This window comes from Python bivittatus, unplaced genomic scaffold (assembly GCF_059951505.1).
Source record: "Python bivittatus isolate LINGU-HERP-01145 unplaced genomic scaffold, Pbiv_v1 ctg000330_np1212, whole genome shotgun sequence".
Classification (NCBI taxonomy): Eukaryota; Metazoa; Chordata; class Lepidosauria; order Squamata; family Pythonidae; genus Python; species Python bivittatus.
In genome coordinates, this window is record NW_028277058.1 from 52,302,215 (window position 1) to 52,328,349 (window position 26,135).

Genomic DNA, 26,135 nt, shown 5'->3' on the forward strand with positions numbered 1-26,135 from the left:
CGCTGACTTGAAGGCACACGTGCACATGTGTGTGCATGCACACACACACACAAAACCTAGGAGGGGACTCACAGTCAACTAGGGCTGAAGGCATGGTGGAACAATACCAGTGTTACCTGCTTGAAATATGGGGTGGCATGTACCTCTGGGGGAACAGAGTTCCCGGAAGGGGGCTTCCACTGAAAAGCCTACTCCTCATCTATCTCGTGAGGACAGAGGAGGTGCTAGAGGCCCAGATTAGACAGGCAGGTTCAATTCTGGCTAAGTATTGGGTGATGTATTCTAGTCCTGAGCCAAAGATAACAACCAGCATTGGGAATTGGACCTGGAAGCCCACTGGTAGCCAACACAACTCTAAAACAGAGCACTTCCAGGTACAGTTTTTTTTTTTAAAATTCACAATTACTCTGCCTTATTCACAGAAGGTAATAAGGAGACCAGGCAACATACTCAGTTTAACCCTCCCCTCTACCCCCCCAGAAAAAAACAACAACATATGTTCAGAGAAAAAAAATGGAACAGCTTCTCATCTTCTGACTGGTGGTCCTCCATGCAGAAAGCACCCACAGAACCTATGGGTAGGTTAATTTTTAGGACTTTTCATGCTGCAGGCTTGAATTAACAACCATGCTCCTTTTTGCAGAGAATCCTCAAACTTTCAAGTTGGTGAGGGGAAGCTACACAAATATAACAATACAATCAGCTACACTGCGATTCTGACAGTTCTTTGGAAGAATGCATGCTCATTGTAAGATGGTATAAAATGGCTTTTGAAAAAAAAATAGGGGAGTGGACCCAAAGCTTCACCGAAGGCTAACAGTGCAAAGAAACATGATGTTAGCTATCACAAACAATTTTATTCCAATGTAGTGACCCACATTTTATGCCAACCACATAAATAAATAAGATAAATACGTAAGTGCTTCATTAATGGTTCCTTCCTTACAACAATACTGGAATTGAGACTGATGCACACAACTAGAGCTATCCAGAAAGTTCAAACTGGTTTACAGTACTGAAGTATGAAGATGGAGTAATATTAAACACTTGGAAGAGACATAGGAATAGAAAGGCATAGGAACCATTTCCATTCAAGACTTGTCAATATATCTGATTTACCAACAATGATGGGATTTCTAGCTCAAATTTCCCCCAGGAGTTCAAGAAATCTTATCGCCTCAACCTGTAAAGTGGGTTGGGCTGAAAGACAGTAACCCAGTGATTTTCCTTGGCTGAGGATGCACTTGAACCTGGTCTCCCAACACCTTAACTACCACTCCATATATATTCAACAAGGAGACATAGCTTAACTTGACTGAGATACAGATATGGAGAATTGTGCTTGGTACACATTTTAATCCTTATATTAGAATAAAATTGTTTATGATAATTAGCATCTTATTTCTTTGCATTGCTAGCTCTCAGGGAAGCATTTTGGTCAATGCACTTACCTTATTCCCACTTTGAGAATTAATATACAAATTTAAGATAATTGTCCTTCAACAGCCACACTGCTTCAAATGTTAATAGGCATTTCCCAGTGTAAAAATGTATCTAAAAAACATCTTCGTTACAGAAAATAATGAACAACGTAGGTACTCAGAAAAACTGAATACTGTATACAAATGAGTAACTCAGAGAAATGAACATTTCTGTTCAGACTGTTAAAATGATTTTAATGCAAAGTGAAGTGGAAATCAGCCTAAAGACATTTAAATTTGGAAGTGTAAGAAATTGAAAAAAAGGTTTGTTTTGATTTTCATTTGTAATTATATTCTTAGCTATTGTATACATTCCCCCTAATAAAAGTGTGAAGAGACATTTAGAATTCAAATACCTACTTCCTGAGCTGGCACCCACGAGTTTTTAAAGTGAAAAATCAAGGTAACACCTGGCCATTATTCAGGGGTAACAGATTGTATAAAAGTGGAAACACCGTACTTGTAAGAGGAAATGCTGTCAATCTGAATGACGGAAAAAGATCAGCCCGTTAAACAAACATACTTCATCTCTAGGGGAAAGATGTGTCAGTACTAGTACAGTGGTTCATAAATTAAATATTGTGATGTCTACACACAGAAGGGAATTGCTGTTTTTCTACAGAATACTCCCCTGCCTCTGTGTTTTTGACACTGGGCTCAATATTTCTCTCTCTCTTTTTTAACAACGATGTTTTAGACAGCTAAAAACTAGCTGCTTCCTTGTTCTTCTTGTTGCCTAATTGTTTTTCACCTACCACAAGCTGACTCTATCCAGAGATGTTGGGACAGGTCACTTGCAGAATTTCTAGCCATCCCCAGGAACTTGAGGAGTTGTGACAACCCATACAGAGAGTGCCAAGTTGCGAACGAGCTCATCTCAACAATACGATATGTTTCAATTCTGTCATTCTATGAATGGCCAGAAAGATAACTTTGGGATTTTCCCACAATGTTCTGCAATACATCAGCATTCCATGGTAGGTGGGAAAGGACTTTACTAGAAATAGTCCCCCCACCTATAAAATTTAAAATCTCTATTTTATAGAGTTGCAGCAGATCAATATGTCTGTCACTGAGTGTTGTAACATTAGCCCTTCTCTTTACTGTGTCCATTCCAGTATATCTTTTAAAAACTTTCTAATTCTGAATACTTTGAGTAAGAATTATTAGCTTTTTTCAAAAAAGGGGGAAAAAAAGACAACCCCCATCCTTGATCTCAATTTCTAAAATTTCGCAACACACAAAGGAAAAGGGAAGGGGAAGGAGGGGGAAAGACACAAGGGCATGAACATGTTCTAAAGTTGCAGTTCTTTCAACAGTCCACTTGGAAAAACAGAGTTATCAGAAAGTGCTGGGTTTTGGCTGTCACTAAATGACAGTCGAGGAAGAGCAAAAAGTATCCTGCCATTGGTGTCCGCAGCTCTGGCTGCTTTCATCAAAATGATAAAAGCAGTGTCATGCCACAAATTTTCCATTTGTATGCAATGTCACTATGCAGGGGCTTATATCACAATTGTGTGAGGCTGCTTTCATTAGATTAACCAATTTGACTCTTTCACAGTCATCAAAGCATCCCACCTCTCACCAGAGAAGACAGAATAAAATAAAAGAATTGCCTTCTGGTGGGACTTGAAACAGAACGCCATCCTCTCTCAAAACACAGCCACCCTATGTCTTAATGGCAGCACAACCTAAAGATCATCTACATCATTCCGAAATTCTTAAAATAAGGGAGTAGATTCTTTAAAAGCCTACGAAAGGGGTACTTCGAAGCCACAACCTAACCTGAATCTGATCATGAGCAGATGCAATTTATCCTTCATATCCATATCAAATCGGTGACTCAGTAGGAAAGCTTATTTGCCTACAAAAGGGAACACATTTAACGACCTCCAAAATTAGCATAAAAAAAGAGCTTTAAAAAAAGAGGTTCATTGCATAGCTAAGTACATACGGATGTAATGAGGCAAATGACTATCTGCAATTACGTTAAGTGCAACAACTGGAAGTTTAACATAAATAGCATGTCTAAGCATAAGCAATAGGATGCGGGGGAGATCCATAGCTAGATCAGAAAAAGGGAGAATGAGCCCAAATATGAGGTCTGTTGGCTGGTTTAATCTAGTGTAGTTTGACCTCACTGGAGACTACTGTGGTTCTTAGACAAATATTCATTGTGAGACCTCAAGATGTTATGGATTATGAATGCCATTGCAGGACATGTCTGACCTTGTCTGGGCTTGAAAGTTAAGCAGGGTCAGGCCTGGTTAGTACTTGGATGGGAGTCCATCAAGGAATACTAGGGTTAGACTAGAAAGTTAGAAACGCAACGTAGAAAAACACAGTGGCAAGCTACTCCCATATTGCTGCCAAAAACCTAAGTGGATGTGCCCATGAAATTACACAAATCAAGCTTTTTTGACTCAAACTTTTTTGATCCAAAATAGTAAGTAGGCACATGCCTGGCCAAGGAAGACAGGGAGTAATTCTCCCATCACCCCTTACCTGATCCTGTTAACTGAAAATGCCAGGGCTTGAACCTGGGAACTTCTATATGCAAAGCATGCACTCTACTTTGAATAGCCATCTCTTTCCCTGGTGAAATTCCCACACAATTATTCCATTTTCTATTAATGTTTCCCATGGGTTACAGAGCAATCAGGTCACCATGCAATCTCCTTTATTTTGCTCCTTACTCACAAACCCAATATGGAGAGTTGGCAGGTGAGTTTTCTAAAGCTCAACTTGGATTTCCCAGAAATAATCCAAGGTGTTATGAAGGAATCAGTTGATCTTGGCTAGTTTTTCCTAATCCGTCTAGGGTCGAAAAAAATTGCATGTTTCAGCCTCTTAATTTAACTTTATCCAAATTAATGAAGCTACCTCATTCCATTGTACTCAACAAATTAAAACAAAGAAAATACAGAGACAGAAAATGAGGAGGGTAGGCGGGAAGACCACATCCCTTCTCCTCAGCTTTTGTCTTATTCTAATAATGGAAAGGAGTTCCTTCATGTTAAAGAATTATTACATTCAAGTTTGTCAAACGGCCAAGTCTCCTGAAAAAAAAAATCAATATACTTTGTTGTAAAAGACACGTTCTCATGTTCTCACTTTCTCATCAGCATCAGCTTAAGAGTTGGGAAGAAGTGGCCTTTTGAAATTTTTCACCAAAGTTCTAGGCAAAAGAATTTGCCTTGAAATTTCTTTCAAGGCAGAAGTTTGAGGAAACTGTCATGGATGGAATATGGTGCTCTGGCATTTATTCAATAGCAAGGTGCCCAAGGTGTGTGTGTGTGTGTGTGTGTGTGTGTGTGTCTGTATATATATGTATGTATGTATGTATGTTTGTGTGGGTGGTAGTGGTGGTGGGGGGAAGTGCAGGACTATCTCCCCAGCAATCAGCAGCCTCCCACTTTCTCATTTTTTCCATTCAGTTCTAAGGAAAGATATCAGAACCCTTCCCATCTGCATCTTTTTGGCCCCATCAAACTACGTTAAAAAAAAAAAAAAAAAAGCAGAATTTCTGTGTCCAGCACCACAGCAGTTGCCTTGAGAACTGTAAAGCGCAAATCGGCCAAATTCACTTCCTTTACAATGTTCTCTTGAAACAGGTCCTGATGTTTCCCTTAAAGTTCCCATCTGAATGTTGCGAACAAACATGCAGATTATATGTTAGCATCTCTGACACATAAAATTCTGATGTTCGCAGTCAGCACTCAGCAGGATTGGCTGGATAATAGCCAGCAATATCTGAAATGTTTGCATACAGCATCACTTAGTTATGCATTTCTGTATAGAATGTTGCACGATTCTTACAGGCAACGATGAAGAAATCTTTCCCATTCAGAACTTTAAAATATGTTAATGCAAATGGGAGGGGACAAAACATCTCAAACTATTGCTGAAATTAAGACTCTTTTTCTTGTCTTTGAGCGTGTTCTCCTGTAACAAGGTGTGCTGGACAAATTCTAAAGGTAAATGGCAAAGTCTCTAATAACAATAAGGTAGCACCGCTATCATCGTTGCTTCAGAGATTTTATCCTTGTTTCTTTTTCAATGGTGAAGGCAAAACAGTTCCTCACTGAGTCCTCTCAATCTATTAAAACACCCTTATAATAATCAGATTCAGAAAATACACCAACATCCTGCCCCGTGTGTCTTCTGATTTGCCTGTTCCTCGTGATCTCGTGACTATAATGGGAAGAAAGAATAACCTTGAGGACCAGGAGGAAGAGCCGCAAACAAGACAACGGTTAGATAAGAGATATCTGAGTCTGGGCCAGAACTGTAATCTGAGAAGGCATCTCAGATAAGACCCTCCTTAGTTCTCATGAACATAACAGGAGAGAGGGGTGAAGCACATTCAGACTTGCAAGATTCTATTACTGTAACCTTATAATAAAAGTAGTATTAGCATGCATGACTTTTGTTTTCTGGTCTGGTCTACCTTGAAGGGCTGACAGTGACCTCTCCTCCTTTTTTGTGCTCAACGACAATTATTATTGCTGTCACCATTACGCTGATCTATGACCATAATAAAGATTTGATTTGATTTCCTGTCACCAGTATATCATATTACACCTGACCCCAAACTTCATAGCGTATTTTCTTCTCTCACCGACCTTAGTTACTGCCAGTTACAATGTGGAGTGTGGCATAACCCTATTCAGCAGATATTGTCCATTAAATCCCTAAACAAAGTCTGTTAAATCAAGAGTTTACATGCAAGTTATTAAGTACTTTTTATTCCACCATTTGGTCCAAAGACCACAAAAGCAATCTACCCTGTAAATTAAATTGAACTACAGTACATGCTGCACCAAAAAGAGTTGCCAAGGATTTCTACCTTACGAGAGGTGAAGCCGGTAGGATTGGACAGTGGACTTTTTCAGTGGCAGCCCCTAACATATGGAACTTGCTCCTGGAGGTTCATGGGGTTGCTACCATATCTGCCTTCCACAAGATAGCCAAATCCTGTTTATTCCAGCAAGCATTCAAGTGCTAACAGTGATTTAAGCAACCTTTCTCCTCGTCTGTTGAATAGATTGGATTTTTTGAGGGATAAATGCTTGTGGTTGTAGGGATAGGGACATGGTTCTATTATTGTGGGTTTTAAATACATAAAATATTTAGTTTTTGTACACGAAGCACAATATGCCTTCCTCTCCTTAATTCTATCTATATCCTGACAGTTGATTTTCACTTCTACGGTGGTAATGGAGCAACGTCCTCTCTACCCCAAGGGCAGCCAAGCCAATCTATTCATTTCTTTGCCATTTCTTTCTTTATATCCTACTTTTCCTCCAGGACCTTAAGGCAGTGATTTTCCCCATAACCACAATCCTGTGATTGGGCTAGGCTGAGAAAAAGGGACAGCCCGGAAAACATCCATGGCTGAGGACAGACTTGAACCTGGGCTTTCTTGGCCTAAGTTCAACACCCTATCCACTACACCACACTGTCCTAGAGCAAACCACGCCACACACAAATCCCTTTCCTCCAACTCCTCACCATTCTCTACCTCTGCAGTTTGAGGTGTCTGGCTCCGTCTGCCTATCCATAAGCATGGCCCTAAAAATAGTATCAGAAAATGGAAACAGATGCCAAGCGTTACCAAACAGAGAAATGACTGGAGGTGAAACACAATGGACCATCCAAATGGCAACAAAGAGGGAGATAAGACCACCCACATGGGGAATCCAGTCTAGAGGGGGCCCTGTCTTGCACCCTTTGGATCTGCTCTAGCAGTAAGATGGCAGTACCTTCACGGGGCATGCAGTGAGGAGGGCTAGTTATGTCCAAGAATGCAGTCTGCAATCTTTTGGAGTTTTTAAAAATAATGTTTAGAAATATTTACCTCTATAACCCATTTTAGATGCATGCATTTAAGGATAATTTTATAACCTGAGAGACTGCACCCATTATTTGAGATGCTGGCTGCCAACCAATGCAAAGGAAATTATCTTGGGTTTACACAATTTGAACAATGGGTTATAGCTACAACTGACTGTTGTTTAGGAAAATAAAATAAGTAGCTCAAATCCTGTTAGGAAATCTCAATGGATCAAATTGCTAGCAACATTCATTACAGAAAACTCGGGAAAAGTGAAGGACAGGTGTGATTTGAATCCAAGAAATATCATTTTTAATTTATCTAATCAAGAATATATTGATAGCAGTGTAGTCCAAGGCACAGATCTGTGGCAGATTACGAAAGGAACTGTAAACCATTGTTCTCCTAGACCTGCAAGTGTTTTATCCTTGCACCCCAAAGCATTGATATATATTGGATACAGTTTTATCATGTAATAACTATTTGTCTAGAGACAAAGTAAAACAGGAATTTGGCAGATTTTAAGCAACCATGCTGAATAAAGTTGCCTACGAACATGCTCTACCATCACTAGTGTTAATAAAGACAGGGCAGAACACACTCATTTAGGCACAAATGTACTCTAGCATGTCTGAAAAACCACCCGTTGAGTGGAATAGACATACGAATGCGAGGACTCAAATCAGTTTATAGACTATGCACTGTTCCCCTGCTTGAAGCAACATTTGTATGCTTGCCATGGTGCATCCATGTGGCAAGGTATCCGTAGCAACAGTCAAATATGGCCTGCTTCATTTGGGCTACACTGCATGCAGTGCTAGGGAATGGAATCAAGTGGGGATGAAATACGATGGGTGCGCTGAAAAGATCTCAGTCCTACCTTAGGTAGTCTCTGCGGCACAGGATAAGGTTGGCTTTGGTGTACAAGGTGGAGCCTACTTCCCCCAAACGGCAGTCACAGCAGGCACATTTCAGGCAGTCCTCATGCCAGTACTTGTCCAGGGCCTTGAGGAGATACCTGTCCTTGATCTTACGGTTGCAGCCAGCACAACCTTTCGGTTTGGTGTCTGGCTGGACAGAGAGCATTTGTATACCTAAAAGCAGAAGAGTGAGGAAAGAGGAATTCATTTGGGATATTCAGGATGGACCCATGTCATATACAGGAATCCTGGTGGTCTGAGAGAACATTTTAGCCTTCCTTCCAGTGTTCATCAAAGTTTCTCCAGATCTCTTCCCATCCCATTTTTGTTCCCAATCAACTTCAGTGACAGAAGAACCTAAAAAGGTTCCTTAGATCAAAGATACATCTAGCACTCTCTCCTTCCCAGTGGCTAAGCAGAAGTCCCCCAAAGCACCTGAAAACAACAATCCCCTTTCCACTGTTGTTTCCTAGCATCTCCTAAATAGCAAAGTTCCATATTTCAATTGTGACCCATCCTCCTTGATAAACATGGATTTGTCTAATCCTGGTTTAGAGTCATCTAAGCCAATGACCAGTGCCATCCCTTGTGGCAATAAATCTCCCAAGTTAATTTTGTGCTCTATGACAAAAAGCTTCCTTTTGTCCTTCCTGAAGGTATTACCCATAAATTTTCACTGGGTGACCCTGCCATTCTCCTATTACAAGATAAAGACTCTTCTCTATCCATTCTCTATATACTATGCAGTTTTATACATTCCTGTTTGGTCTTGCAGCTAAAGTTCATCTAAGCAAATTTTTAATAACAACCCTAAAAGTTACTGTACTCTCCCATTTCATTTTTCCATCAGAATAAATTTTATTTAACATATATGAACACCAAAATATTAGAGCGAGTCAATATGACATGGTGTTGGACTAAGACCATACATATAACAAATCATGCAGCATGGCAAATATAATCACAGTTTGGCTTCTAAGGGGGTCTAAATATCTACAAATATAGCAAATTAGCAGATGTACAAAAGGGAGGAAGTTAGAAACTTTTTTTTTCATTTTCATTTTTCTTTTTCTACTTTTGATACTGTATTTTAATTCTTGTTAAATTTGCTCCATTCATCTATTTTTTCCTTTAATTAACATTATATCTATATAAATAAAACAATACAATGGAAATTTTAATATTAAGTAATTAGCTTAAGACCAAAACCTCTATTATATAACAGATACTTTGATGAGAGTCACAGTGGGTTTTTTTTTAATGTGATACTAAACTCTCAATGAAAAAGCCAAATAATTTTAATGCTTGTAATACTGATATCCTAAATTGTAATTAATATTGATAGAATATCTTTTTTCCTTCTTCTCTATTTTCAATACTCTAAGTACTCTTAGCAATACTCAATAATAGAATGTCAATAACCTTTAATTATATTCTATAAACATCATTGTATTGAAAGAATGAAAGAGAGAGAGAGAGAGAGAGAGAGAGAGAGAGAGAGATCCACACACTAATTCCCACTTGACTGTAGAATTCACTAGATCACTTAAGACAACCACTATTTTTCAGCCCACTCTACCTCATGGGGTTGTTGTCACAAGGATAAAATAAAGGCATATCATAGTGTAAGCAGCCTCAAGCTCCCAAAGAAAAGGAAAGATAGATGCCATAAGAAATAAAAAATAAAGAGATTCATATATTATCTCCACTACATATATGACCTAAATGTTTAAAGCAGTTTGCCGTGATCACTTGAAGTCCAATGGGTTGGATCTAAAGGTTTCCTCCTGTTGGAGGCTAGAAGTCTTCTCCGATCCAACCCAATTTTAGCACTGCAAATGTATGTTTGGTTACTAGCCAATTAGAAGCCAGAAGCAATTGCTGTAACTAAGAACAGTTGCTTTCTTTAGGTTTAATCAGGCACACTTGGGATAGGCATACTTTAAACAAAATCACCAGTGAGCATGTAAACATCAATCAGATCCTTAACATGACAATTTTCTCTGAGCTGGAGATATTGCTTCCAACAGGCAGGGTTTCCCAAGTCTCTAAAGAGGTTGAATGCATTTGGAAATGCATAACCTATTGCAGAGAACAGCAGTGAGGAGGAGGAGGAGGAGAGATTATGACTGAAGAGCCAGATCTATTCCTTGATATAACATATTTAGCTGGAGATGAAGAAAGACAGCCAACCAATCGCTCTTGCTTTAAAATAACCAGACAGTTTTACTGAATATACAAGCCTCATGGAGATATATTGGCTTGGCTCACCAATTATACTAAGATATGATTTGGTTTATCTTGTTTTGGCTTAAAATTTGGTGCAAGCACAGTCACAGTTGATGGCACAGCCCATGGTATGAATTCAACCAATTGTGATTAGTTCAATAAACCACAACTAAGTAAACAATGGCTTAACACAACACGTGTCTTGAATCCCAGTTCTGCAAACCTGCATGAGAGGGAACTGTGGCATCCCCAGATTGTTTTTAAAAAAGAAACCAAGTGATGAGATTTATTTGGCTGCTACTCCTCAGAACTACTTCAAATAATATTCTGACAGCACAAAGCTATAGGGCACCTCTCCATGTATGTTACAAGCTCTCCACAGATGTGAATCATGGTTAGGTAAAGTTTGAAAGTAGCTTCCACTGTAGAAACAACTTACAAAATTATTGTGGATGTTAACAATGCTTAAATGAGGAGAGTGTAGCATTATGTCTTGTCTTTTTTATCTGACGATGCATCAGATTTGAAATTACCCACATAGTAGTGCTATCAGGGTCAAAAATATTTTAAAAAGAAAGCCGGTCCTTATTCCAAAAAGTTTTATTTTGCATGGGGCCAAGGAGCTTCGTTTGGCAAGACCCAGGAGGAGACCCTTTTCTGTGGTGGCACTCGCCCTCCGGAACATCATTCCCCCCGAAGTGAGACTGGCCCCAACCCTATTGGCCTTCTGGAAGGCCCTTAAAACTTGGTTCTGCCATTGGGCCTGGGGATCCCATGGAAGTATGGAGCCCGTTAAATAGTTGTATTGTATTCAGAATGCACTCCCATTTGTTGTTGTTATACTTTTTTTAACTGTTTTTAATTGTTTGGTGTAGTGGTTAAGGCATCAGGCTAGAAATCAGGAGACCCTAAGTTCTAGTCCTGCCTAGGTGACCTTGGGCCAGTCACTTTCTCTCAGCCCTAGGAAGGAGGCAATGGCAAACCACTTTGGAAAAACCTTGCAAGAAAACTGCAGGGACTTGCCCAGGCAGTCTCCAAGAATCGGACATGACTGAATGGATTAACAATAATAAAAACAAAAACACTGTATTTTAATGTTTCTGTTTTAATTATGTTGATTGTTTGACTCTGTGTTTTAATTGTGTGCACTGCCCAGAGTCACAAGCATGAGATGGGAGGCTATATAAATGTAATGAATAAATAAAATAAATTTAATAAATAAAATAAATATTTTAAGAATTAGCAATATAGAGAGGGAGAAAGAAGTGAAAACAGGATATATGCAAGTGTCATTTATACATACTTAACTTCCTTCAGCTGAGAATGCAGATGTCATTAATTCAGCAGAAAATAAAAGTTTTTTTTTTAAGTCCCTTTTATTATTTTTAATACATCATTGGTGCTGCTCTAAAAAGCATCAGTTATGTTTCAGATTTTTTAGGAATAAAATTCTATAGCAGGTATTCTTGGGAAAATATGCAAATCCATATTTAATTCATGTGAGCGTGGCTGATTTTGAATTATTGTAAGAGGAAAGCTTGCAAGATTGGGCCATATTTACTCACAGACGAAAGGGTTTTATATCCTGATTCTAACGTCAGCCAGAACCAGTGTCTCCATTTTTCAGGAGAGGGGCTTGGAAAAATACATGAGGTTTGCAAGAGGTCAGATTGGCATCTGTCAGAGCACAGGGGAAGGAACACATTTCAATTACAAGAGTTCTAGAAAATAAATGCCTTCCTGCCCACTGCTGAAGTCAAGCAATGCACCCCTTACCCAGTTGTTTGCGAATAAGAGAGTCAGTAGCAGGACTGAAAGAATCTAGCAATTGTGATTTCTCAAGTTTGCAAATTTATCGTGTGTTTCTCATAACTTTTCTTTTTTAAAAGTTCGCACTAAAAACTATGTAATTTGGGGGGCATATTTCTTCAAATTTGCCCAATAAACAGGTTTTGCAAGCAACTTTTACTGATAATTTTTTTTTTGGCCATTCTTGTCATGGAATACATGTGTGGGTATGTGAACATGTGTACATCATTGCAAAACTGGAGAAGTATAAATTTTGAAATTGAATGTTCATTCCTATATTCAGTGCAAGAACGTGAAATTACATTTGCATTCAGTCTAGATTACTGTCTCTCCCTTCCCTAATTGCAGTATCTAAAATGTTTAGGGTTAAGGTGCAAAAAGCAAGGCCAGTACTATGAGCCTGTTGTAACAATGGTAACAAGATTAAATGTTAATTTATTCTGGAAGAGTTTTAAGTTTTGTGCTCTTGCAGTGGCAAATGATATAAATATATATGTCATTGGTATTAGGTATTTACTAGTATAAGTAGATATATTCATTTTATGTACTAATAGAAGGTCAAAGAATAATGCTTCCGAAGATGCTTCTGAAGATGTGCAACAAGGAGATTATCATTAAAAAGCACAATTGTTTGTTTGTTTCAGGGGTTTGGTTAGTAAATGTTTTATGTATACCCCATTAAATGTTTATTTCAATGCAAAGGAACTCAGGATCTGATGCAACTTTAGTACATTATAATTGCTACTGTGAAGTACCAGAGATGTTCTACAGCAAGTTTATAAATAAGCACACAAATATTGTAAAGTAGGAATAGGGTTGGACCAGGGAGCCTAACAGCAGGGTCAAGGCATCTTAGCTTTTGTATCAAGCTGGCAGATTAGTAGCAGAGGGAATTGCTGGATAATGACTGGAAGATGTTCTGCAGATGAACAGCCCAAGACCTGCTTCCTGTAAATTAACATACATTCATTCATATCCCACCTTATTGCCCCTGTAGGATCCCCGAGAGAGCTAGCACAGAGAATAAAAACATAAATCCAACTAAACAATGAAAACAGAATCACAGCAGCAATATTATTAAATCATTAGCAGTAGACACAACAATCTGCCTTCTAAAGACCGAAAGACCCTTTCATATTCACACCCAGCACAGCTCACATTTCAGATAACAGTGGAACAGAAAGTATATGGATAGATCCAATTCAAACTAGCTGCTCTTAAAATGTCCATGATCTAAATGTCTAGGGTAGTATTTTCTAACCTGGTAAATTCCATACAAACTGGGATTGCAGCTAGCAGAATTCCAGACAAATGCCTCAAAGTTGGGCAAAAGAAGAGTAGGACAGAAATCTAATGAAATAAATAAAGTTGGGTATAGCTGGTTTGAAGTAAAGTCTCCTCCGAGCCAAGCTTAACTCTTGGTGACTGTGTGGACACATTCATATAGTTGTCTTGGCAACAATGTGCCTTCTTCCAGGATAACTTTTTAACTTCCCTGGACAGACCCTGCTTAGCTTCCAGCCCAGGAAGTCACCTTACTAACTGCTGTGTCAAGGCTACTTAAGGCTTAGCTATGATAGAAACTATTTACACTTACAATTCAAGTATCAATTAAATTAGTTGCTCTAAAAGCAGTGTTTCTCAGCCTTGGGAACTTTAAGATGTGTGGATGTCAACTCCCAGAATTCCCCAGCCAAGTGGGGGTTGAAGTCCACACATCTTAAAGTTCCCAAGGTTGAGAAACACTGCTCTAAAGCATCATATAATCCAATTTAATCCAAAACTCTTCTGAGTCTTGATTGAAAGCTTCATCTTGATTGAAAGATAAGGTGTTGGTTGCTCTGTCTTGCAGCTAGCAGGGATGGGGGAGAATTCTATTTCTTTGTTTTTCACATAAGAAATGATCAAAAGGGCAACATGTATTCAAAAATCATATGGAAAGAATTCAGAACTTCAATTAGAAAAATTTTTTCCTATACATTCAGACAGGTTTCAATAGCTCCTAAAAGTCTTGAGGTGAACACAGAATGTTCAGCTGTATTTATAGTGCCAAATCAGGCTTGCCTGATTCACAGTTGTTTTTCTGACCGACTCCTTGTTTTTAATATCAGCCCAAACGGAGGGTAAAGCTGCTCCTCTCCATGCTGGGAACAGCTGCTTATTGAATTAGGCAAAAGGTTTTCCTAAATTCATTTCTGCTAACAAGTCTGCAAGATTTACAAATATCTTGATCAACGGAACAGAACGCATTTGAAATTTTAAAACTCTGAATGCAGAAGAAACCCAAAATGGGAACTTTATCCAGTTTGACTTGCAGCTACCAGCCTTGACACCTGAATTTTAAACATCTCTGCCCACTCATCCAGGGGAATCGTAGCCTAATCAGGAGCAGGCACATGTTTGGGCATTTATTATGGTCTGACTTCACACTGGTGGAAAATACCAGTGTAATAATTGTCTGACATTTAAGATAGAGACCTTGTCTTTTCTCCTACATAAAATCAGATGGGTCGGTATTCGAAATAGAGCTTTTTGGGAAAGGATGCCAAGGCCATGAACGACTGCCTCCTTGGAAATATGCCATCCTCTTTCTTTTTTTAAAAGCATTTGAAAGTTTTAAAAAATGCACAAATAACAAAATAAACCCAACATGTGAGGGTCAAAAGGAGGGCAGAGAGGATATCTGCAGACTCTTCCCATCCTGGATATAAACTGTTCTAACTTCTTCCTTCAGGACGGCGCTACAGAGCACCATATGTTAAAACATCTAGATATCGGTATAGTTTTTTCCCTTGTGCCATTGCTCTGCTAAACACTACATGACTCAATATGTGCCGGACAGTGGCTTCTCCCTTTGAACAAGTTATTTTACTGTGTAGTGTTTTGTTTATTATTTTTCTGCTGCTATCCAAATGCACTGTTGATTTTGCTGTTCGTCACCGAAGACAAATTCCTTGTATATATTTTATACTTGGCCATTAAAGTATTTTGTATTGTATTTGTATTGTATTGTATTGTATTGTATATATTCAGACGTCCAACCAGAATTAGTAGATGTAAAACCAGGCTATATTAAAAGCAAGCTAATTCCTTTGACAGAGAATTTCTATAAAATGATGTATAGATAGTATTTGTCACTAGAAATTGAAAGATTTCTTTGAAAGATTACCAAAAATGTACAAAAAGGTTTCAAACATATGTTGGAAATGTGAACAACAAGACGGGACTTTTTATCATCTTTGGTGGACATGTAATAAGGCTAAAAAATGTTGGACCCAAATTCATATATTAATTCAAAAGATTTTGATGGTTAATATACAGTCAAAACCAGAAACTTTTGGGGCTGATGGATAAACAGTTGGAAAAACCTCATGGACCTTTGTTTTTTATATATGATAACTGCAGCTTGACTTTTATATGCTCAAAGGTGGAAAGACTTGACATTACCCACAATGGAAGAATGGATGGTGAAGATGATGGAGTTAGCTGAGATGGCAAAATTGACAGCTTTGCAAAACTGACAGCTTTGCTTAGAGAAAAAGCACTAACTTTAATGCCAATTGGAAGCCCCTTTGAACTTTTTGCAGGAGACAGAAAAAATGAAATTATGATATATAGATTTGATGATTAATGAAAATAATAGGTTATACAAAATATGTATGTTAAGATGTAGTTTTACAGTAAGAAGCCATTATATGATTTATCTATATCTGGTGTATAAGAAGTAGGAAGTCATTCTTTTTGTAATTTTTCCTTTTTTCTCTTTTCTTTACTTTCCATCACTTTTGTATTCTTTCTTTATTTCTAACTTTCTTGTTCTCTACTTTTCTCCTTGATTATTAGTTCTTGTTTGCTTTTATCTTTATGCTTTTTATAACTTAATAAAGTTCTTATTAAAAAAAAAGCAAGCTAATTCCAACTAGCTTTGCCCTTTTAACTTCTATTTTCATTGCTATAGTTAGGATTATTGGGGAGGGGTCACTTTAGGTGCCATTTTTATTACTTAAACAAGTTTTGGAAGCCACACTGAGCACTTCACAGAAAATGGAGTATAAAAATAACAAAGAGAATTCTCTAAGTATAGTTATACTAATGTGTGAAAGAACTTAGACCTCAGAGCAAAATGCAGAACATGCTCCATAGGAGTGTCTGCAAGGACGTCAAAAACAATCAAGATGGAGGCTATAGCCATGCAGATGTAAAAAAGGGTGGGGCTTTGATTGCATGATTGTGGCTGCCATCTTGACTCTTTTGACCCATACCCTCTGAATACTCCAGTGCTCTAATTGTTCCTGGCATTCTATTCTGAGGCTCTTTCTATTTGCTTCAGAAAAGGCCCCTTTAAGACTCTGCTATCCCAATTAGAAGAATACTAGTAATGCTCAAGAGTGACATTCCTCATGTTCTCCCTACTTCCAGAGCACATTTTAGACTCCAAATGCACACAAGACATTAGGCAAGCTCAGGAAAAAGAGTAAGTAGCATCAGGACAAAAATGAAAATTGATACAACTTAAATACAATTTAATTGATTCAATACAGTCCAAAGGATTTAGTATTTTCCCCACCTTGGTGGTCAGCTGTTGGAAAGACTCACTTTCAGGGATTGCCTCTAACTCTGGAGCCTGTAATGCACTTCTAAACTGAACCATAAACCGTATGGTTTGGAAAACTCAGTGCCAAGGCTCATATATTGTAGAGGGAAGAGGGAATGGCCTTGAAGTACAGGAGGAAGAGCACCACCAAGACAACAGTCAGATAAACGAGGGCTGAGTCTGAGGCAGGAAGGTAACCTAAGTAGACATCTCAGACATTCAGCTATGTCAGCAAGGGCATTTCTCAAGTGTGCTCCCGCAGTCATGCCAGGCATAAGACCTACAAGGATGATGAGGTCTTCCCCATCTAAATATAACTTGGTGGGAAGGGAAGGGAAAGGCAAGAAGACCTCAACAGTTAGTCCTTACCCTCCACCCTGTGTCATTATACACACATACATACACACACCTTAGAGACTAAAGGACATTGTCAGACGTACTGCATTGGCATAATACTGATGCCTGCTTCCACTCCCTTTTTCCTGATACTCTGTACAACAGGCGACCTGGAGCCCGTTGAGAACATTATGGAAAACGTAAACTGTAAGGCTTAGGAGTGGAAAACCTATTAAGGCTGGGTTTCAACCTCAAAATAGCTAAAAACCTATTTCAAACCAAGCTTGCAAGTCTCCCAGTCATACAAAAAGCTACTAGAAAGTTTTATTTTATTTATAGGAATTTTTACATACTGAGCCCCAGTGATGATGGTCACAAGCGTGATCCTGAAGTAGAATCAACTTTTTTGTGGAAGTCGGTTCTTTCAGATTGCCTATCCAAGAAAGTTACTACACATTAGGAACAACTAACATCACAAAGAACCCATACATTAATAAAATGCTTTACCTTTACTAACTACCTATTATTTAGTGAACTCTACATTAGTAGCTCACTCTAATTTTCAACACCCTTTATATATCGGGCCCGTGACAGGTGGAGTGAGTTTGGCTCGACTGTGTGGACAATGCAATGTCTTGCAAAGTGGGGACGCAATCTGCTTCAACAAGGCATTTTGCATTGCCCCGTGGTTCATCAGGACTTGCAACAACCTGAAGGGACTGACCCAAATGGATCAAGCAAAGCACCGTCGATGCTTAGAAGCAAGGAAGCTGGGTTGCTTTCTAAGATGTGTACAGCCCTATAAGACATGCTCCCATGTTCCTATGGAATATACCGAAGGTCCGAGAGAAACCTTCACAGCTGCAAAATGATGAACTGAGGGATTGGTGACCCACAAGAGTATACGGCAATTACATGCTCCTTTGCACATAAATAATGCTAAACTCTTTAGGAATGTTGGAAGAGCCCACTTCCTAAGAACAAGAGTAGTTTGAGAGTAGAACCAATTACACATGTCTAGGATGTTTTAATATGAATTCTTATACTATGGATTCCTACCCTAAGCTGGGAAGGGTGGCCTAAATGCCCCCTCTAAGCCTTAAAATTCTAGAATTTTTGTCTCTGCACAAACCAACCAGCACAAACAAAAACTCAACAAGCCCATCTCAATTAGCAAGTTTAAGTTTTCCCAAAGGTTCTGCTTAAAGAACATTTTTTAAAATTAGCAAAACTGTGGTTTTGACACCAGTACTTGTCACAGCTCAACAGCTTGCCAGGTTTTCAAATGAAAAATAGACTTAGACTTGCTTGACTTAAGGTGTTTTGCAGATTAATACAGCTCTGTAGACTGACAGAGCCTTCCCTGTACCCTACACTCTTAATTTCAGATTCCATAGTCTAGGAAATGTGAAAGATCAAAGACTAGCTATACCAAGAGGTGGTAGAACTAAACGATTAGTGAATAATAGGCTCACAATCACACTCAACCATTTTTAAAACTGTCAACTGAAGAAATCACAAAGGGTTACATCCACACAACCAAGCAAGCTAAAACCAAATCTACATTTGGCATAATGCATCAGGTAACTAGGTTTCTGTTAAAAGGTAATTTTATATTGGCTTTTCCCATCCCCCATATCTCTCTAGATATGCTTCAGTTGCAATTCCCACGATCCCAAAAGACTGAGAACATGAATAGCTCTAGCTTCAGGACACCCAGAAGCACAGAAATTACGACTGGATGCTGATGCTGCGAGGTGTAAGCAGGCTGACTTCAGCTCCCTTCCTTAAGATAACTAGATCCAAGTACAGGTAGTTCCCCGGTTAAGAATGCCCAGTTTAAAGACAACCCATAGTTAAGAATGGAGCCTACGGTAGCAAAATTTGAGATAAATACATAATGATTTGAGCTAAATACAAAGTGGTTCAAGTTCATGACACAATACTACTTATACGGTATTATACAGTAATACTGTTCTGGTTTGCATACAAATTCAACTTATGGACAGACCTTGGGAACGGAACTCGCCCTTAAACTGAGGACTACCTGTACCTTTCAAGCCCTGTTATTGCAATGGTTGGTTTAAGCAGATGTTTAATTAAGTAGGAGGAATAATTTTAAGTTAGTGCTCAGGATGTCCATACTGTGGGTAACAATCCTAGAGATAGAGGACCAGGGGCAATGCTCTTAGGCCTAAAAAATTATTATCTGCACTCTGAATATAGCTATTTCCTTCACTTTGCAGAGAACATGATTTGGAATAACAGAGGAAAAATTATTCCTTTCATTCAGCAATAAAGATATGGTTTGCAGAGGATTCCTTGCGTTAACGGTGGTACACCAGCCAAGCCCTCAGAAATTCCCTTTTACATTTAAATAGCTCATCAAGGAAAAGCAAAATGCTGCAATTAATTAGAATCATATCCCTCTGGCCTCCAGTGTGGCTAACCTCAGGCCAGACACACACAAGACTAGATTACAAAGCTTGCTCGTGTGGCAAATCCTGAAGGCACAAGAGTTCTTGTACATGACTTCAGAAGGAAGGCCACCTAATTTTTGTGGGACTCACTCCCTAGTTACACATTTGAAGACTGCAGCCAGAAGGAATTAAGATCTTTTCCAAAAATAAAATGCCCCCCCCCCCCCCCGCAACTGATAGATCAAGTTGTTGAGGCAATGCTTGGCAAACACAAAAAGTAATTGCTTCACTACAGATAATTATTCAGGGAGGGAGAGAAAAAGAGCTGGGGGGGGGGAGGAGGAGGAGAGAAAGAGGCCTATTCTGAGGAAAAGCCATTTTGCTCAACAGACGCCTTCTTAAATTCCTCCCAACACCTCAGGAGTCATTGAGATTGGCGTGCAAATTGTTTGTGGAAAATTTCCTATGGCTTCAGAGGGCCCCTGTGCCTTTGGAGTTGTTTGACAGTTTAAGGAAAATCATAATTAAGAAGAGACAAATAATAGTTTGAGTGGCATGGTGAAGGAGGAGAAAAAGAAAGGCCATTTTATTTTTTAAAACTCTGGTGAGGTTTTAATTGCCTGGATTGCCTTGGGTGGGCTCACCAGCACTCCACTGGCTCTATTATGTTCAATGCCATTCACCTCCCCTCCTCAAAACAAAGTAAAGGCAAGCCTGTTTGCACCCAGTAAATTGTCATCCATTTCTCCTTCAGAACAGGGGAGTTTATGTCTACTTTGCACTAATTACTCCCTCCCCCAAACAAAGAAATGGACAGTGATGATATTTATTATTATTAATGGCATCTTCCTCCTGCTCCCGCCAGATTGACCTCCCCTTAATGCATGCCAGAAATCTGGGTGGGATTCAATTAACTCAATTCAATTAAAAAGAAAAAAGAAAAGAGGTGCTATCTTGGGAAGGGAAAAGAGAGAAAAATGAGTTACTGATGAAAGGGGGAAGGAGGAGGAAAAAGGCAGGGCATACAACTTCACAGCTGGTGTGGCCGCTTTAAAAAAAAAAATCCAGTGGCTGCCAAGGATAAATCTTATCCTTGCAAAATTTTGGAAGCCTCTTTTTAGTGTGTGGCCTAAAAACTACCCCTACGGCTTCCCTGCACCCAAAGTTTCTTTAAGGCGCACCAGATACACACATTTATTTCTCAAATTTATACATAAACACCCCCCCCCCCACCACACACAGAGCAAGATCTGGAGAAGAGACATTTTAAAGTGTGTTACCTCAACACTATTTAAATAAATGCCCCACCAGTCCCCCCCTCCCTCATTTCTCTACCTCTCCCCTCCAAAACAGAGAGAGAGCAACAGAGAACAGGGTGGAAGAAGCTAATTTTATTCTCCCCCCCCCTTTCTTCCAATGCAGCTGTAAGACTCCGAGAGATACTGACATTTTCCCACTCTTATCAGTTTAATTACAGTTACCATGGCAGCAAAGTACTAGCGGTTGGCAAAGGCCAACAAGAGATTTGCAAGAGTGAACTCAATTTTGATGCGGTTCACATGAAATAAATAAATAAAAGATGTCCCCTTCCCCTCCCCCCTTAAAAAAAGGGAAAAAATTAAAAAGCCAACCCGGAGGGAAAACACACTTTGAACAACAAAGAACCCCCCCCAAAACACACACTTTTGTGGGTCTGTGTGTAGTTCAGCCTAAGCCCGGCAACACTAATTTTTTCTCTCCCCCCCCCCCCCCGCCAAAGCCACGGAAGGATGGCTCTGGGCTCGCTTTGTTATCATCAGTATTAATATTTGCCGCCTGCCGGAAGGGAAAAGGGGGGGGGGCAGCGATAGAAGGAGGAGGGTCGTCTGTCGCTTTTGCTGATGTAACACCTCGTAAGAAACAATTGGATGAGGAATAATTCAAAAAGTGGTCTCCTTTTTTAAGAACCTCAGTTTGCTTTTCATGCAGGCGGCTTTCGGCACAGGGGAGGGAGCCCGTCCGATCCCCCCCGTCTGCCCACCCCAAATACCCAGACTGAAAGAGACACGCGGCTGAACGCCCACTAGGAAGGAAAGGGAGGGGGGGGAGGGAGGGAGGAATAAATGGTAGCGACCCCCAGAGAAACTGGCACGAATGGAGGGCGCGAGGGCAATCTTACCAAAACTTTTCTCCTCTCTCGGCATGGGGGGGCTTGAGAACTCCCGGGCAGGGCGCCTCCGGATTGTGCAAGGCAAGAAACAGCAAGGGTCGGTCTCTCTCTCTCTCTCTCTGTCCCCCCCCACGATCCCCCCCCGGCCCCCGAGTTTGGGTCAAGGGGAAGAGAGTCGCGCAGAAGACGGACCCCCGAAGAGGGTCTCGGGGGAAGGTTAGGAGTTGCTGGAAAAGCGACACGCGCGCCCAGCGCACCGGAGGCCGCTGGCCAGCCAGCCTGCGAGGGAATAGAGGGGATTACAGGCTGTGGCGAGCGGCAGAAGCCCCCCGGTTCCCTGATTCCGCGCCGTATTTCCCGCTAGCAACCCCAGCGGTCCCTTTTTTAAAAAAAAAAAAATACATACATACATACATACATACATACATATATATATGCGCATGGATTTGATTAAGCCGTCACACGCAGCGCCGCTGAAGCGCTTCGCGGACCGCGTAGAAGATTTCGCGGCGGAGGGGTGAGAGCGGGTTCGGGGGAGAAAAGAGGTCTCTATCACCGTCGCGATCAAATTGGCCTCCCCCCCCCAATCCTGACAAATGCTGCACCGATTCCAACCCCTCCTTCTGGAAAGCTGAAATTACCCCCCCCCCCCGTACACACACACAATTCCCGAAAGAATGCCTAAAGGGTTAAAAGCCGTCCCCCCCCCACATGCCTGGTTATAAATGCAAAGCACTGAAACCGGGGGGGGGGGGGCGACGACAAAGAGTCGGGTGGGTTCCGAGGCTGAGAAGGAGGAAATGAAGTCCGCGCAGCTCACCATCGCGTTTCAGGCGCGCACGCCGTGGGGCTGAGCGGCGGGGAGAAGGGGCGAGCCGAGGCGGACTCTTTCATTGTTTAAGTTTGCCTTGCACGGCTTCTCTCCAGCCCTCCAATCGCGCGGCTCTTCCCTCCAGCAGCCCGTTCTCGCCGGCCCTCTCTTATTCCTGCATCTCACTCGTCATCATAAAAAATAATGAAAGGCACGCATGATTTAAACACAGACATACACACGCGCGCGCGCGCACACACACACACACACCTTCCAAGCTTCCGAAGCCTAAAGTTGCAACGCAGAAAGAAAACAAGAGACCAAAAAAAAAGGGGGGGTGAGAAAAGAGGAGGAAGAACACGACCCGGAGTTTATGATTCAGTACGGCGACTTCTCCCCCCCCCCCGCTCCCAAGCAAGCAGCTAAACAAAACCTGACTTCCGCTCCCCCCCCACCCGCGGGGACCTCAACTTACCTCTCCGCTGCTAATCCGATTTGCAAAGGTGAATTCAAGCCCCCCAAGACGCTGCTTTGTAGTTTTTCTCCTTGGAAAAGGTCAGAAAAAGCAGCGTTGCTTATTTGGGGGGGGGGGGGAGGAAGGAATCAATACAAAGCCGCAGAAGGTTAAAAAATGGGGAGGGGGTGTCAGAGAGAATGCGGGGAAGCTGCCTGCGTTTAAAAGGAAACGGTAAGGTCTCCACGATCCGCGAAGTCAGTTTGCTCGCCCGCATCGGAGCCACAGGTGTCTTTCCAGACGGGGCTCGCGGCTTGGGAACCGGGCTAGTCCCGGGCCGGGGTGATTTCCGTAAGACGCCGCCGCCCCGCCCCCCCCCTTTCCCCGGTCGAGGTCCGGGCTGGCAGCAAGCAACTTACCTAAAGCAGCTTGCTTGGAGCCGAGCGGGAGGAAGTCAGGCGCTGTATCAGTTGCTGCACGCAATCCCTTAAGCAGCCAGACATAATACAGCGGAGGGAAAAAGGTCACTCTTCTGAGGCGGAAGGCGGCGGAGAGAGCGGTGGCGTCGCTTGCCAAAAGCTGGAACGGGGCTGCGTCTCGTGGCCGGTTTCAGGCTATTTACCGCGACTCTCTCTCGCCCCCCCTCCTGCCTTTCTGACACGCGCGCGCGCGCGCACATACACACACACGCCTCCTTTCCCTCCTCCCTCTCCTCCTCCCCCCCCCCATCTGCAGCCGGGAAAGTGCAAAGCAGCCGGGAGACAGATTGAGTTTTGTCGCTAATTTCCCAGGGTGAACATTTACCAGCCTGCGACTTCAAGTCAGCAAAAAAGCATATGCACACGCCCGCTAGAGGCGAGCAACTGGGACGGTGGCGGGCCAACGAAGCCTCCGTGACCTTTGTGGACAGCAGCTTACGGGTGCGGGGCGAGACGCGCTTGCCGAGGGAGCGAGTCTCCTCTGTTACCCCAAGGCAGCGAGCGCTGCTTTTGAGCAAACAGGCGTGCTCTCCGGAGACGCCTCTCCTCCAGCCGTCGGTCGCTCTCAATTGGGAAAGGCTCGCCCGGTCCTCCACCCCGCGAATCCCCCCCCCCCCAAGAGCCAAGCCCCCTGAGTTTAGTGGCGTTTACTGGCGAAGGGGAGCCCGAGTTGAGACGGGGCGAGAGAAGTTACTCAGGCGATGGATGGATCGTCGAGCCGGGAACGGGCGGAAAGCCTGCGTGTTGGCCGGGATAACTTTGGGGCTCTCCCTTGTCAATCGCCAGCCGGGCGACGTTCCCGGAAAGGGGCAGGGTTTTTCTGAGAGCACAGCAAACTTTTTTCTAAACTTTCTGACCGTAGTCGGCTCAGCCTTTCGCACTGGGCCGCGCCTTTTCGAAGGCTTAAGAAAGCGAAAGAGGTGCCAGCGATGCGTTCTGTAGGCCCCCACGAAGACCTGCTCCTTAATCCTGGGCCAAAGGGGTCGGCGGGATGCGCCGTCCCTAACTTTCCTAGCTGTGACGGGGAGGGGGAAGTCCTTCCGAAGAAGCAGTCTAGGATGAGGGCTCTGACGTGTGGATTGCTGTCCTACCCAAACGCGCCTCCCAGCTCCATTGAAATCAATGGATCTCTTCTAGCTCGCAGTTGAAGTCAATGGATTACTAAAGCGAGGCGAATCTTTCCACGTACATTTGGGTGGTAAATACTCGTAGGTCAACAATGAATCTACTTACTGTGCAAATAACCCCCCTCCCACCTATCTAGGAAGCGAGAGAAAGGGGAAAACCTATTAAGAATTTGTAGACTTTGCAGACTTCAAAGTGATTCTCCCTTGTCTGCTACTTCGAACTTCACACTAAGCCACAACCCCCCCTTTTTTTAAAAGGTGCCAGTTTAGATTTCCCCCATCCTTAAATTAAAAAAAACACACCCTTATTGGAAAGGGTCCTTTCAAGGCCACCCTCCCGTAAATCTCCTCCAGCTTTGGAAGATCTGACATCCCACTTCGCCCTTCCCCATCTTCTCCCCCTCCCGATAATCCAGCAGTTCTGACCCTTAATAGCATTATTAATTGAATCCACAAGGAGACAGGAAGTCTCTGTTTGGAAGGCCCATACTGAATTCCTTCGACCAGTCTCCCCTTCCCACCCTTGACATCGAGTTAGCAGCACCCCAGGGCAGTTCAAGCCCGGGCAAGTCCCAAGTACAGCTTGCCAGAAGTCGCCTGCCTCCAAGGCTCCCACTTCTGGGCTGCAATAATCCAGATGGCCAATAGAAGGTGGCAAAGAACACATTACCCCTTTGTTGCCCTCTGAGGGTCATCCTAAGTTTTGCCACATCTCCTTGGGTATCCTCACGAGCCTGCTACGGCCACGGGGCTTGCTGCTCCAGGTTCCCAAGGCAGGGACCAGAATAGAGCTTTTGCACCCAGGGGCGACCCTGCAACCTCAGGTCTCCTCTGGTTTAGGGGCGACATCTGCAAACACCACTTTTCCCCTCTCCAAAGTGACCTCCCCGGCTCTCTCTTCTCCAGCAAGGCGTTCATTGGCAGGTGGGGACGAGAGAGAGAGAGAGGGAGGGAGAGAGAGAGAGAGAAAGCCGGGCTCCGTGCGCGGAGAACGGGAGAAATAAAATCAGAACAAATGGTACAGCTAATGAGGACAATTAAATTAATTATGTTAAAGGAGATGAAATCCTCGTGCGCGCTCTTTCTTCTTCCTTCCTCCTCTCCTTTTTTCTCCACCCCCACCTCCGTCTGTATGATCTGCTACCCCTCGCTGGCAGTGCTCCCCCGTAATTCATGGCAACTGATTAGTGCATCTATGCAAATCTTTGTTTAAATCATTCAACTAATTAAATGATGGGATTATTCCTCCGCCGACGGTGACATCACACGCAGTAATTAGTCCTCTATTTGGACTACGGCAAGAAGATACCCGATGTCAACACCAACCTTAAGCACTTTGTCACTTTCGCGGGTGTGCGCGCGCGCGCAAGGGCGGCTGAAACAAACAGCTTCCCGTCTAATTGCTCTCCCCACCACCACGCTACCAATCAAGGACTCTTTTTGAGAGAAAGAGGGGGAAAAAAAACTTGGTGAGTAATATGCCAAACCAC

At 42.1% G+C, this 26,135-nt stretch overlaps 1 protein-coding gene across 3 annotated transcripts in view; it reads right to left on the minus strand.

The window, feature by feature from the left end:
* Positions 1–23,669, minus strand: part of LMO3 (LIM domain only 3) — a 94,811-nt gene extending 71,142 nt beyond the window's left edge. Inside the window, exons 1-2 of one of the 3 annotated variants that reach the window (XM_088141319.1) lie at positions 23,459–23,669; positions 8,198–8,411 (exon numbers count right to left, since the gene is read on the minus strand). In XM_088141319.1, the coding sequence (XP_087997445.1) occupies positions 8,198–8,403 (206 nt within the window). In that variant the 5' untranslated portion in view covers positions 8,404–8,411; positions 23,459–23,669. Of the gene's footprint in view, positions 1–8,197; positions 8,412–23,060; positions 23,190–23,458 lie in introns of those variants that run through there. The other 2 variants (XM_088141318.1, XM_088141317.1) reach the window with 2 other exon arrangements.
* Between the last annotated feature and the right edge of the window lie 2,466 nt (positions 23,670–26,135).